This window comes from Penicillium atrosanguineum (assembly GCF_028827265.1).
Source record: "Penicillium atrosanguineum strain IBT 20685 chromosome Unknown utg000003l_segment0_segment0, whole genome shotgun sequence".
Classification (NCBI taxonomy): Eukaryota; Fungi; Ascomycota; class Eurotiomycetes; order Eurotiales; family Aspergillaceae; genus Penicillium; species Penicillium atrosanguineum.
The window spans coordinates 4,149,252-4,162,436 of record NW_026623135.1 but is presented as its reverse complement, the minus strand read 5'-3'; the positions used below and the strand labels follow the sequence as shown (position 1 = coordinate 4,162,436).

Sequence of the window (13,185 nt, the reverse complement as noted above, 5' to 3'; positions counted from 1 at the left end):
CTATAAGTACCTACATGATTGATAGTCATGACATCAACAAAACAAGCATATGCTCCGGCTGAGAGTCAATTCTCCCCAGTACCTGACCGTCACTATTGCTGATATCAGCGTTCACCCCTGTAGGAATGCGCCCCGCATGGCAAAGTAAGACGACGAACGCAAGCAACTGCATAAGGCCATGTCTGCACACCAGAACCCCGTAAAATGTGAAATCTCTGCAAGTTAACGGGCATCAAACCCTGTCTTGGCAGGTTCTTAAGTAGAACAAGGTGCAGGGACTCGGCCCTAGTGTTATGCACCTCGGGAAATAAATGAGATCTTTCAGCTACAGGGCCAAGACCCCCCCCTCTCTGCTAAGCTCTAGTCTTACATTACACCTGCAGAGGTAGCTTGAGCGAACCGAAATGGTCTTTCCAAACTTTGTTATTGTTTTATAGGAACTGTCAGTTGTCATTCTGGGTTTGGAATCGGTGGCCATTAATTATGCCAAAACATCTCAAATCAAACCAGTGCTGATGCGGACTTTGGCTTTCAGGTCCTCGAGATTAGTGATTATAGGCGAGTGGCTTGTATGAGGCTGGAGCATCGAGTTGCATGCAATTACAATTCAGACCAACAGGTAATCGGCACATCTCATACAGTGGTTTGCGATAGTTTGTAAAAACAAAAAAAAGTACTTTGAGTTCATCATAATTAGACCCGGTACCCAATGTATTATCATGCAAAACAAATGGTCATAGAAAAACATCAAGGCCGATATGACCGGCCCCAGATCTAATCATATCTCACAGGAAAAATGAAAAGCCAATCAAGGGTTCTCGCAGAAAAGAACCAAGGCGCCCTCTAAAGTAATACGAGTTACAGAGCAATCAGAGATCGCCATGAACCCTCAACCCATGCTCTTTTCTTTTCATCGCTCGAATCATATCCATGGCAGCCGCTAAGATACATACACACGTTGAAATTCACAAAGCATCTCTGATAATAGAGGCCAGAGAGGTAGAATTAAAAAGTACAGCGAAAAGAAGACGTTCATGAGCGGCCGTAACGCGTCTTGCCGAAGGAGAAGGGCACGTAGCGGTACTTGATCATGTGCTGGATTTGGCGGCGCACTAGATAGAAGTCAGTATAGGTGTTCTATGTTTATCGGGGCCTTATCTTGAGAGATAGGGAAATTCGGGATTCAACTCACTGGTCAAGACAAACAGGATGATCCAGTAGACCACAAGGACGGGCCAGAAGACGGGGATGTCGAAGATCGCGAACCAACTGCACACGAAGCCGATGGTGATGGCGCGGGTGGCCGCGTGCCAGAACTTGAACTCGGGCAGACGGCGAATGAAGGGCCGGAACTCGTCATCTTGCTTGGTGGGAAGGCTAGAAGCGCCGGCGTCGCCGTCCTCCAGGCCTTCATCCTGTGTGAGCGATGGGTCGAACTTGGGTGTCAAAAAAGCGAGGAAAAGGTTGAGGAGATAAATGCCGAGAGTGTAGGCAACTAATGATGGAAATGAAAGTCAGCGTTCAGTTCTCGTTGTCATCAATTGTCATGCGATCATTTTTCCCTCAGTCTGCCCTGGACGAAAACATCCAATTCTTCCTGTGTAGGCGCCCGGGCTAAGTTCAGACAAGACGTACCGATATACCATCCTTGCGCAAAGACGATGCGCAAGAAGAAGAGGAAGAGCAGAACACCACTGCCAACCCAGCGATAGGTGGTGTAGGGAGTCGAGGCATCGAGCCAGGATTGATATTGCTATGGCGATTGGTTAGCATGGCATTCTGTAGGGAGATCTGAAACTCCGGACGGAGAATGGCGGCCATGCGCCATCCGGGGGCCCCTCATGGAGAAGGCAAACACTCACCCGTGTCAGTTTAGAAGTGTGCGCCGTCATGGCGGTAAAAGGCGACTGATCGGGCTCGGGGACATCCATGATGGCGGACAGGGGTTGCGAAGAAGAAGAAAAGGGTAATGAAGGTAAAATGTCCGAAAATGTCAACGCAGATCGCAGTGACTGAATGCAGGCTGGGAAAACAGGAGCAAAGTGTCCCCTGGCGCTGGACCAATCAACGCATCGATGATCTGGGCGCCACACGTACCACGTGATTTACAAGTGGCAGTGCTGCTGAGTCAGGGAGCTGAGTCAGGGAGCGAAGTCAGGGCACTCTTAATCAGCTGTCTTCCAATGATGGGCCTCGGCGCGGTTAACTTCGGCCCTTGCTCGGCTGCGGGGGGTCGACATCATAGGCCTGGTTCCGTTGTCCCGATACTAGCTATCAAGCTCCAACTTCCAATCTACACATTTACAGCTCGCAATTGTCACCATGTTTGCTCGTCGCTGTGCTCGTCTCGCTACCTCTCGGACAGCCGTCCCTTTGAATAACTACCTGGCCCGCATTCGCCAGTACTCGTCCGGTCCGAGCTATGAGCACATCCTCACCTCCACTCCGAAACCCGGTGTCGGTCTCAGTAGGTGGCTCAAAGCCATAGCGTATGTGAGCTGGTAGCTAACTCACATAGTCACCTTGAACCGCCCTAAGGCATTGAACGCTCTCTGCAGCCCGCTCTTTACCGAGCTCAACGATGCCCTGAGCAAGTATGACAGCGACAAGAGTATCGGCGCTATCATTATCACAGGCAGCGAGAAGGCCTTTGCCGGTACTTTCCCCTACAAACCGAGATACAACGCAGAGCCACGCTAACAAATCCCAGCCGGCGCCGACATCAAGGAGATGGCTCCCTTGAGCTTCGCCGCCGCTTACACCGACAACTTCATCGCGCCGTGGTCCCATCTCGCAAACGCAATCCGCAAGCCCGTCATCGCCGCTGTGTCCGGATACGCCCTCGGTGGTGGCTGCGAGCTGGCCCTGATGTGCGACATCCTGTACTGCACATCGAACGCGACTTTCGGCCAGCCAGAGATCAAGCTCGGTACCATTCCCGGCGCCGGTGGCTCCCAGCGCCTTACCCGGGCCGTTGGTAAGAGCAAGGCTATGGAGTTGATTCTCACTGGCAAGAACTTCAGCGGCAAGGAGGCCGGTGAGTGGGGTGTTGCGGCACAGGTTGTTGATGGTGGTAAGGAGGAGTTGCTTGAGGTTGCTTTCAAGACCGCCGAAACTATTGCTGGGTATAGCCGTGTGGCGGTTGTTGCTGGTAAGGAGGTTGTGAATAAGAGCCAGGAGTTGTCGCTGCGTGAGGGTGTTGAGTATGAGCGACGCCTGTTCCATAGCTTGTTTGGCAGCAAGGACCAAAAGATTGGTGAGTTGATTCAACGTTTCATCCTATGCATTTAAATGTACCCACTGACATGATTACAGGAATGGCTGCCTTTGCTGAGAAGAAGAAGCCCGAGTGGTCAAACGAGTAATTTCCGATGATCCCTATAAAATATATCGGGTTTAATATTACCTGCAGCCTTCTTGAGAAGACAATCAAATGGGCCGATACACTTAATTCTTCAGTTCCCTTCCCAACGTCTTTCTGGGCATCTCCGTAGATCTAAGGCCAGGCCTCTTCTTCTTCCTCTTCTTAAGATACCCCTCTAAGTGGCGTCGAATACCTCTGGGGAAATAAGGCACGGCCGTGTATTCAGAGCCATTTGGTAGTAAAACCCTGGCCCGGCTGTGTAATGGAACTTGAAGAAGATCTAACTGTATTTGACGTAATATTTCGTTCAGTATTTACTGCCAGCTACGGCCTGCCGCAGTTTCACTGGCCCATGCATTACCCATAGGCGTATCCGAGTCGACGGGGTGCGCATCGCCTGTCGGAGTTCCTGTTTTGTATTGCTCCAATGATCGATTGATACCGACAATTCCCCATGCAAACACAGCCACGTCGCGAATAGTATCCATGAGATTGGATGCATTGGGTCCTCTTGGTCCCCTCGTGTTGGGCTCTTCTGGGAAGGGGGGATAAGCGAACTCGTAACCGCTGGACTGCGAGAAGGAGCCGTATCCCGAGGAAGCAGAAGCAGACGCAGACGCAGATGCAGAACTGGAGTCCATGGAGATACTGTCGTCTCTGCAGTAGCTTCTCTTCTCTTCTGGGTATGTCGACTGGCGGACTGCACTGTCGTGAGGATAAGATGCCGCACCGTAGGAGAAGACAGGTTCCAAAGCCCATGGCGCAGCGAACAGGCCGCTGGCGTAGACAGGCACAGGCTGCGGCGGGACAGCAGCAGCCGGGATTGGAGCTCGAGCTCGGCGGAGAATAACAACGAGACCATCAGACGTACAAGATACAACAGCTTCCAACTCAATAGGGGTCCTCGGATCCACAGAGGGGTTGGTGCCGTATGTAGGGTTCCCATCGACGTCTATGTTATCGTCCTGTAACGGATTGCGGAACCAAAATCGCAGATACGCAATCGAGTCGTTGCTTTTCGCGCCTTCTAGACAGCGAACTGCATCTCGGAGACAGGCCTCCTGAATACAATAGAAGAAGCTCCGAGAAATAAGCTGGTCCGGGCTCATGCCAAGAATCTCCGACACGCCATTGGTAGCGTACATTATAGTCGCAGTGCGGGTAAATCGATTAACGAAAAGAGCAGCGCGCGGCTCATGAAGCGGCTCAGTAAGGCGTCGTGAGAACTTGTCCGAAATCCAAGTAAGCATGTGGTAGCGGGGATCATGCGGCGAGGAGTCGAACAGCTGGCGGACGATGGGAGCATCAAGGGCGCGCTCTAGAAAACGACCGCATGTCAGCAATCTCGAATTGAGTTTTAAAGAATGCAGGGTTCACAGCTTACTTTGACTTCCCTTTCCACTGCGGTAAACTGTGGTACTTGCGATCAACACATCGTACACCACGGTGAAGACACACTCGCATCCGACCCACGAGCCATCCTTGTGCCGAATCGAGCAGTAATTCAACACTGCAGCCTTATCTAGTCGCACGCCTCGACCGTGTACACTCCGAGCGAAGGGCAGTTCCTGAGGATGAAAGTATTCCCAGCAGGAGCGATTGATAACCTCGTGTGGCTGGTAGCCAAGGACAACCTGTATGCTGTCGGAGGCATAGCGAATGGAGGCATCGCGCGAGAGGTCTGTGAGCCTTCCGTTAGTGATGGTCTATGGGGTACCGATCGATCGATCGATCGAGGATGCCACATGCACGGGACACCCGGCGGACACTTACCGTGGATGGTGATGAAAGTCGTGTCCATGCTGCAGAAGAGTGGGGTTCCAACTACACCACGAAAAACAATGAAGAATGCGAGTCAGGAGACGTGAAGATACTTGGCAGATGGAAATTCTAAGCCGGGATCTTGCTGCCTACGGGGATTTCCCCAGAAATGACGAAGGGGGGTGGAGGAGGAGAGTTCGTACTGGCAGTGGCTGAGCCGGTGGACACTGGTTCCAAACGGCTGTCAGCCGTGGATCTCGTTAGCTCCGCTAGCTTCAGGAACGGGAATAACTAGGACTCGGAAGAATAGGACAATAAATAGTATTATTAAATGTATGGCTACAAATGCAAGATATGACTATGTACAGATAGATCAAAGTGGGCGCGTCCAGACGTCATTAACATGAGACACATTGCATCATTGGTACTTCTCCGCGTCAGCCGGATTCCTCTGCTGCTCCCGGTAATTATCCACCACCTGGCCTTCGATGGTCTCGTCGAACACGTCGACTTCCGCTTCGGCGAACTTGCGAGCACTGACTCCGCGCTCGAAGAGCAGATCGAGTTCGGCAAATGACCGACCGCTGGGCTCTGGCACGCGGAAATAGGCGTAAATTATACAGAGGAAGCAGATACCGCCCCAGAAGAAGCCCGTATAGTTGCCCCAGTCCCAGGCACTAGGGTTGAGCATATAGGGAGTAAGGACGCCGCAGATGATGGCGACAATGTTATACAGGCAGCGACCGAGGACGACGGTCTTAATTTGAAGTCGGCGTGTGGACAGTTCCGCCACAAGGGAATAACAGACAGTACCGACTGTCAGCTGGTAGAACAGTGCCCAGATAAGCATGAGGGAGCCCGTGGCCATAGAGGCCGCGTCTCGGTGTTCAGACGGGACGAGTCCCAGGAAGCCCATGATAAGCAGCATGACACACAGGCCACACAGTCCCCACAGACACAGGGCGCGACGACCGACTCCGAGACTCATGAGGAACCACGCTCCGAATGTACCAAGCATGTTAATGCCGTATTGGCCCATGGCGAACGCATAGGCATTGGACGGAGAGAGACCGGCCTGCTCCAAGAAATAAGTCGAGTAGTTGGAGAAGGAGTTTCCGCTCAGGTTCTGAATCGCCCAGACCATGCAGACAATCTCGGTTCGGCGCAAGTCAGTGCCCCTGAAACAATCGAAATAGCTAGCGCCCTTGGTGATCTTAGCCTCCAGGGCAGTTGTATGCACCATCATCGAAATCGTCTCGTCGGCATCGAAATCAGTATCGCGGTTCTTGCTGGTGAGGCGTTCCAGGGCCTTCTTTGCGTCCGAGGTCCGTCCTTTGCGAACCAGCCACCAAGGGGATTCAGGAGCACAAGCGATTCCAATGAAGAGAGGCAGAGGCCACATCCACTGTAATCCATAGGGAATCCTGTATGCCCACTGGTCCTCCCGGTTCAGCATTCCCATAATCACGCCAATTCCAATGAGCTGGCCAAGACCCCAGCAAAAGTTGACATAGGTGGTCAAGTATCCGCGCAGCGCAACGGGGCACACCTCGGAGGCATACGTGATGGTCAATGTCTGGAAAACACCCCAAGGAATACCGCACAGAATCTCGGCGGCGAGAAGGGACTGGACGTTCGGGGCTGTGAAGAAGATGGCGGTCCAGGCGGTCACGAGCAACAGACAGGCCATGATGGTATACCGATATCCAAACCGTTCCGAAGCCCATCCGTTGATGAATAGACCGATGATCTCGCCAGCGTAGGCACCGTTACTCAGACCTGCTTGCCACTGAACGTGGTGTCAGTACAGATGTCTTGCCTCCTGACCGAGCTCCTGGCCGACGAAGGCCCCGCCAATGGGTCTGGGAAGGGATTCAACAAAAGCGTACCTGTGCAGAAACTTGATATGACCCACCCGCCACTTGTGTACCGTATTTCCTGTTGAACTGGTCGAATGCGTAAAAGTTGTTCACCAGACTGATATCATAGCCCTCCATTGCAATACAGGTCGAGATGAGAACACTCCAAGCGACAGCCTTGGGGTACAATTTAATACCCTGAAGCAGACTCATATTCTGCTCCTTCTCCGTCGCCGCCTTAGCGTTCTGAATAATTGTCTTCATCGAGGAGTCTGAGGGTCGCCCCTCGGAGGGGTATGCGGGCGGCGGGGGCCCATCCACTGGCGCAATGGCATCGTGCGCCTTGGTCTCAGCCATGATGGCGGGCTATGATCACAAAGACACGTGTATATAGAATTTGGAGGAGGGATAGGGGGCGGTTGAGCGGGTTGAAGAAGATCGAAAACGGACTCGGAGACCTGCGGAGTTTAAAGAAAAATCTATGCGTACCCACAGGCTCGTGGAAACATTGCACGCGAGCTCTCCGGGGCGCAAAGTTATTCTCTCCTAGGTTAAAGAAGGAATCAACTGGAATCTAGAACGGGAGACTAGACAGAAAAAGGAATAAAAGAGCAGAGGTTTGCGGGGAACGCAGGCTCGTGTCTCCAGACACAAATTTTCATTGAAGCTTGGCGAATTGGGGGGGGGGGGGGGCCACCCGGGGTAACATTGCCGTGTGCATGATGCCTTCTTTTCCCTTTTTTCTTCTTTTTTGACCTCTGTGGACGGAGCTTAAAGGTTTATTTGATTTAGCATTAATTCTTCGCTTAGATCCCGAATTACTATCTAGTATAAGTTGTGCATGTCTGACAGGTACCTGTCAAACCCTACTGGCTGATTGACCAAAGACCCTTGCGCGATGCGGCATGTGCCATCCGCCGCATTTGGCCCGAGATCTCCAATACCCCTCTCTGGTCTTTAATTATGAATCAGGGGAATCATGTGGTCATGAAGATTTTGAAATTATCATGCCTCCTCGTCATGGTAGAAGCATTGGATCCCGTGTCAATCGCGCCATGTCCTCAGTTCGAATGCGAATTGAGATATCCACCCCGTTTTCGGTCCAATCACTTTCTCCCGTTGTGCTTATATTCAACGGGGGTGCCTCCTTAATGACCAGCACGCCATCCAAGTCGGGAATCACTGCATCGGCATACCGAATGATTGGCTTGGCACTGAGCCCGAAATCTATATCGTAGAGGCCCGCTCGTGCCCAGGTTGTCACCATTAGGTGTCGTTGTCCCAGGAATGCCTGCCAAATTCGCTGCGGAGTCTTTTCGAACGCGATGCTGTGAAGATGTACACCGAGCGCGGTCGGGTTACTCATCTTGTTGATGGTCTCGCGGATCTGTTGAGCAATATTTCGCAGTTGGTTATCCTGGCTTGGAGAAGCTAGCTGGATGCCAGACATTTCGACATTCAACATGAGACTTGTTGAGCCGATGAAATTATTTCCCAACTGGAGTGCAGGGCGCGTTCCACAGACAAGGTCGCAGTGTAGAGGGCCAGCGTCACTCTGCTGGTTTCGTGCGCGAGCAATGCATGACCAGATGTGAGCCAGAACAGCATCGTGTCGACTTATTCGGGCGTTTGTTGGCCCGCCCTCGGTTGCCTTTTGATAAACTACCTCAACTTGGTCGCACGTATAATGCACCAAGTAATGTGATACGGGGGAGTTGACATCCCAATCAGACCAGGGCATAGCTGTTCCCGCAGGCGCTGGCTCCTCGTCCCGGAACGCGGCCGGGATCTCTTGAGGCCAAGGGCATCGTGGCTGTACAGCCCACCAGTCGTAGCGATGTAGAGGCAGGGCTCCAACTCGGTCAAGAATTTGTGGGTCTGGTTGGTTCCCGCTGATGTCTCCTGCGGCTTTTGAGTCCAGTAGTTCTGGTTGAAACACGGGGTTAAGCACAGGCTGGGGTAGATCTAAGCCCGCGAGAATCCAGCGACTAATTGCCGACCAATCTTTTGCAAACAAAACAAGCGACTGGATATCACCTAGTACATGCGAAAGCTTGGCCGATAACGCAAAGTTGCCACACGCTAGCTCGGTCAATTGGATTGCCAGCACGGGTGGCACAGCACCATCCTGTTCGGGGGCGCTTTGTTGAATTGGGCGAGCCAGAAGAGTGGATGAAACAAGTCCAGCAAAAGAACAGTTATTGCAATTCAGGATCGGCTGGTCTGTAGTTCGAGAAGAGGGGCTGAGTGTCTCGAGAGTAGCACTGCTCCTTGCCGTCACGAACTCGACTCCGGCATCCTGAGATGTCCCATAATGAGCATAAACTCGTCCAAATCGACGCGCATGTGGGGCAAATTCGAGTTCCTCGCTTTCCAATTGAGATGGGTCAAGCGTCGAGATGCTTTTGACTTGACCCGTCCACTGAGGATAAGCGTCTAGAACGAGTTGAAGGGAGCGGCAAAAATGATGGGCTAAATCGAAATGAACGTTGTTTGGTCGTTGACAAAGCCAGATTGCACAAGTCGGCGCAAATTCTGCCGCAGTCGCATCAAGAAGAGAGAGTGCCACTGCCCGCCGAGGCGGCTTTGTGCTCGGGAATAGCCGTTCAGACTGAAGTATCTCAATGGAGCCCATATCGGTCGATCGGCGGTATCTTGCTTGGAATTGCGATATTAATTGATTTAAACATCGCCCTCTCTATATACTCCTAGCTAGAATACAGCGTTCCAACACTGTTTATAGATGGTGAGTCATGGTGAGTAAATCTTACGCTCTAGCTTCATCGCCCTAAACACGCACAGCCCCATATTGGCAAAACTCGCGATAGATACAAGCTTGGCATGAATCCTTGTGCCTGTGGCCGAAAAGTTTGCACGCTCAGTTTAGCCGCGCATGCCATTGTATCTTCAATGGGAGATCAGAATTAGGTTGGCAATCACCTGGGGTGGCTACATAGACGAATCCGGCCTGGAGGCAAAATGATATCATCGGCCAGGGTCAGAACCAAGTATAAATACCGCCTCTCAGGAACCATCACTTTAATCAAAAATCAGACCTTCAACTATCTTTTCTTTGAACAAAACTGTTCAAATCAATTTCAAGTTTATTCTTCCAATCTTCGCCATGTCCGAAGAGAACAAGAGCAACCAGAGCAACCGTGAGTAGTCATCGATTTTCTTTGCCTGAGCTGCACTGCAACCGATCTTCATTTACCACATTTTGAAATACTCGAGCTAACCGTGTATTATAATACAGCTGGCTTCTTTGGAGGTCTCGGTAACGCAGTAGGCAGCACTGCCAATGGCGCTACAACCACGATTGGCAACACACTTGGCGGATTGGGGAGCGCTGCTGGTGGCGCTGCAGAGGGCATCGGCCAGACTGTGAGCGGTGCTACTGAGGGACTTGGTGATGCAACCAAGGGTCTTGGACAGACTGTGAACAAGGCCCTAGGATCAGGAGAACAGAAATCAGGAGAACAGAGCAAGTCTTAAGTGATTGATACAAACGGGCTATACTCCAGGTGCAGTTGGCCATGATCTGGGATGAGACGCGATTGGAATCGTTTGTGTTTCGACCTTACTGTATATTAGTGCCGTCACTATTTCCTAAATGACATGTTCGATTTTGTTTTGTCTTATCGACATTGCGACCGCGCAGTGAAACTTAATGTGTTCCAAGACACAACTGGTACACCAGCTTCTGATGAGAATCGATATTCTAATTCAAAAACAAAATCCCGACCTGGAGTAAGTCAGGAACCAGAAATCCGGTCAGCGGGATTCCGCAGTGGTACACGGAGCTCAGAGGTCTCCGCCTGGTTGTCTGTCTCGACAAGGAAATATCTACAAGGAGAGGGTCCAGTCTGGAACGTAAAATTTCAAGTCTAAAAACTCAGCGTAACTAAGATATACAAAAAGCGAATTCACTGTCAACATGGCTCTTGAGCTCAAAAGATCGACATCAGTCTTCCAATAATAACGCCAATCACATCGTGTGTCCAGTTGGGTGAAAAGAAAAAGAAAATCAATAATGGAAAAAGGCTCGCTGATCGTATCTCTTGTATATGTCAAATCCAATGGGTCTGTCAGATGGCCATTGTTGATGTACTCATGATTGCGATCCGTCATGGATCGAGGCAGATGAGTACATATAGTATGCGACGGGTGTATGTATGGAAAATAAAGGAGAGTATGGGAAAGTTGACTATTTCCAGCAACCCCAGACTATCCCTGGGTGTGTGCAAGTCGATGAGGCTTTGGAACCATGACCTGTCATAGTGGCGGCCGTAGTAGTGGTCGATGGGTCATTGCAGCCGAACCAGCCAGCATTGTGGCACGCACTTGTCGACGTTGCTTCTGGGTTCTTGGGTGCCACTGTAGGCGCTGGTGTTATTTGAGGTGCGGTAGCTGTTGGGTCATTGCAGCCGAACCAACCCGGGGTTTCGCACGTTGAGGTCGAGGTCGAAGTTGGGGTGGATGTTGCTGTCGTGGTTGTTGGATCATTGCAGCCGAACCATCCTGGTGTTTTGCAAGTTGTTGTTGTCGTTGTTGCAGTAGTTGTAGCTGTGGTAGATGTGGTTGTTGCGGTGGTCGTAGTACTTTCGTCGAGGCAGCCCCACCAGCCCGGAGTCTTGCAAGTTGCGGTCCTAGTGAGTGTTGGAGATGTTGTAGTTGAAGTCGTCGTGGTAGTGATCTCGGAACCATTACTTCGGAAAAACTTCCAGAGCACACAGTCATAACATTCTTCCTCGGGCGCACATGGTGGGACATCATCGTAGGCTTTGATCACATCAGAAATGACATTCTGGATCTTGTGAGTGCCGATTCCTACGCGCCAGCCTTTGTCTGCCACGGTATCATAAGTGCACATCTGGCCGGTATGGCATGCGGACTCCATTGCATAGCCACCCCATGTACAGATTGAGTTAATCCCATTACAAGTCCCCATATAGATCGGATCGGCAGTATGGCCAAAATGATAGGCGCCTGTAAAAGCTCGCTGTTGGGGCAAGCGTGAATCATGACCTGGGGGACTCGGAAGACCTAGTCTAGCTGCTGGAAGTGCTTCTGGAACCGCCTCGAAAGTCACAACTGGAAGACCAAAGGTCAATCCAAGCAGGCTAGTCATTGCACCGCCCAATGAGTGTCCTGTCAACCAAACATTTGTGTCCGGGTAGATCTCTGTCACGTTGGTGTATAGATCAATGGCGGCTCTGTAGTATTTATTCTCATCATTCATTGCCTCGGTGATGCAGGTCAAGTTCGCCTTGTAGGTGGCAGTCTGGCAATCACATGACTGCCTCCAGAGGTAAGACCCTCCTTGACCACAACAGCAACTGAAGAACAGATTATCGTTCACCTTGTCATTTGTTGTAGTTCCTGCACCATCAAATAGGGCTGGAGAAGTACCCTTGAGTGAAATGACAATAGTGCTGTTGGATTTGTCGGAGTAAATATGCCCTCGGAGTCCATCTCCCTTCCATCCAAAGCTCGTCGAGTAGTTAAACCGTCCGTGGATAGTATGCCAATCCTGGGTACCAGGCTCCTCAATATAGTCATTTGCAGTCATCTTGGCAAAAGTCAACACGGTTGCCTTGTCCGAAATATTTGGGCCCGGAAGTGTGTCCATGACCCATTCCGTGGGCGACAACGTGGAAGCTTCACCGGACAGCTTTGCAGCTGCCAAGTGGCTCTCAATCACCGACAAACGCCGATCAGCTAGCCGTTGTATCGTGATCGGGTTTGAGGAAGCGACCAGTGAAGGATGCACCTCAACTGATTCAGTCTCTGTCCCATCTTCGGATAGAGTTATGAGGCGGGTGTCGGGTCCGACGTCTAAACGGGCATGAAGGTCAGGGTGTTCGTAGGTGCCTCGGTGGAAGATATGGCGAAGTGACTAAAGATAGTAAGTATTTGTACAGAACATAAGAGCTCCTCAGCAGGCAACCTACAAACTCGTGTGTTTCTGACGGGGGCTCGGACCCATCCAAGGGTAGCTGTGGCGGGAGGATTGGGGCCTGGAGTGGAGGTAGGTTGTAGTGCCCGTAGACGGCGCGAGGTAGAAGTACAGCCGATATTAAGAGTTCAGAGAGACTTAGTCTCTTCCTTTGGCGTGTTCGACATCGTTGAGGGGCCATGACGGGCGATGGGCGACGGGCGAACATACAGGAAGCTGAGGACGGATGATGGGCTATCGCG

The 13,185-nt window shown here is 51.4% G+C and overlaps 7 protein-coding genes across 7 annotated transcripts; 2 read left to right on the top strand and 5 right to left on the bottom strand.

The window, feature by feature from the left end:
• Positions 1-1,028: 1,028 nt before the first annotated feature.
• On the bottom strand, positions 1,029-1,931 carry N7443_005005 (Rer1 family protein; the record flags this gene model as incomplete). Its single annotated transcript, XM_056885061.1, has 4 exons — positions 1,029-1,112; positions 1,193-1,495; positions 1,636-1,753; positions 1,863-1,931. 4 exons carry the CDS (start codon positions 1,929-1,931, stop codon positions 1,033-1,035), a joined length of 570 nt encoding a protein of 189 aa, XP_056743339.1. The 3' UTR covers positions 1,029-1,032.
• A 391-nt stretch (positions 1,932-2,322) lies between these two features.
• echA (enoyl-CoA hydratase echA) lies at positions 2,323-3,365 on the top strand (the record flags this gene model as incomplete). Its single annotated transcript, XM_056885060.1, has 4 exons — positions 2,323-2,467; positions 2,519-2,656; positions 2,711-3,256; positions 3,316-3,365. The coding sequence occupies 4 exons, from the start codon at positions 2,323-2,325 to the stop codon at positions 3,363-3,365; spliced, it is 879 nt and encodes a 292-aa protein (XP_056743338.1).
• A 313-nt stretch (positions 3,366-3,678) lies between these two features.
• Positions 3,679-5,165, bottom strand: N7443_005003 (PAS domain-containing protein; the record flags this gene model as incomplete). Its single annotated transcript, XM_056885059.1, has 3 exons — positions 3,679-4,682; positions 4,749-5,045; positions 5,138-5,165. 3 exons carry the CDS (start codon positions 5,163-5,165, stop codon positions 3,679-3,681), a joined length of 1,329 nt encoding a protein of 442 aa, XP_056743337.1.
• A 378-nt stretch (positions 5,166-5,543) lies between these two features.
• Positions 5,544-7,341, bottom strand: N7443_005002 (putative MFS alpha-glucoside transporter; the record flags this gene model as incomplete). Its single annotated transcript, XM_056885058.1, has 2 exons — positions 5,544-6,914; positions 7,015-7,341. The coding sequence occupies 2 exons, from the start codon at positions 7,339-7,341 to the stop codon at positions 5,544-5,546; spliced, it is 1,698 nt and encodes a 565-aa protein (XP_056743336.1).
• A 661-nt stretch (positions 7,342-8,002) lies between these two features.
• On the bottom strand, positions 8,003-9,619 carry N7443_005001 (transferase family protein; the record flags this gene model as incomplete). Its single annotated transcript, XM_056885057.1, has 1 exon — positions 8,003-9,619. One exon carries the CDS (start codon positions 9,617-9,619, stop codon positions 8,003-8,005), a length of 1,617 nt encoding a protein of 538 aa, XP_056743335.1.
• Positions 9,620-10,108: 489 nt separating this feature from the next.
• N7443_005000 (uncharacterized protein) lies at positions 10,109-10,479 on the top strand (the record flags this gene model as incomplete). Its single annotated transcript, XM_056885056.1, has 2 exons — positions 10,109-10,142; positions 10,241-10,479. 2 exons carry the CDS (start codon positions 10,109-10,111, stop codon positions 10,477-10,479), a joined length of 273 nt encoding a protein of 90 aa, XP_056743334.1.
• A 712-nt stretch (positions 10,480-11,191) lies between these two features.
• atg15 (triglyceride lipase ATG15) lies at positions 11,192-13,124 on the bottom strand (the record flags this gene model as incomplete). The annotated part of the gene is made up of 2 exons (XM_056885055.1): positions 11,192-12,883; positions 12,939-13,124. 2 exons carry the CDS (start codon positions 13,122-13,124, stop codon positions 11,192-11,194), a joined length of 1,878 nt encoding a protein of 625 aa, XP_056743333.1.
• Between the last annotated feature and the right edge of the window lie 61 nt (positions 13,125-13,185).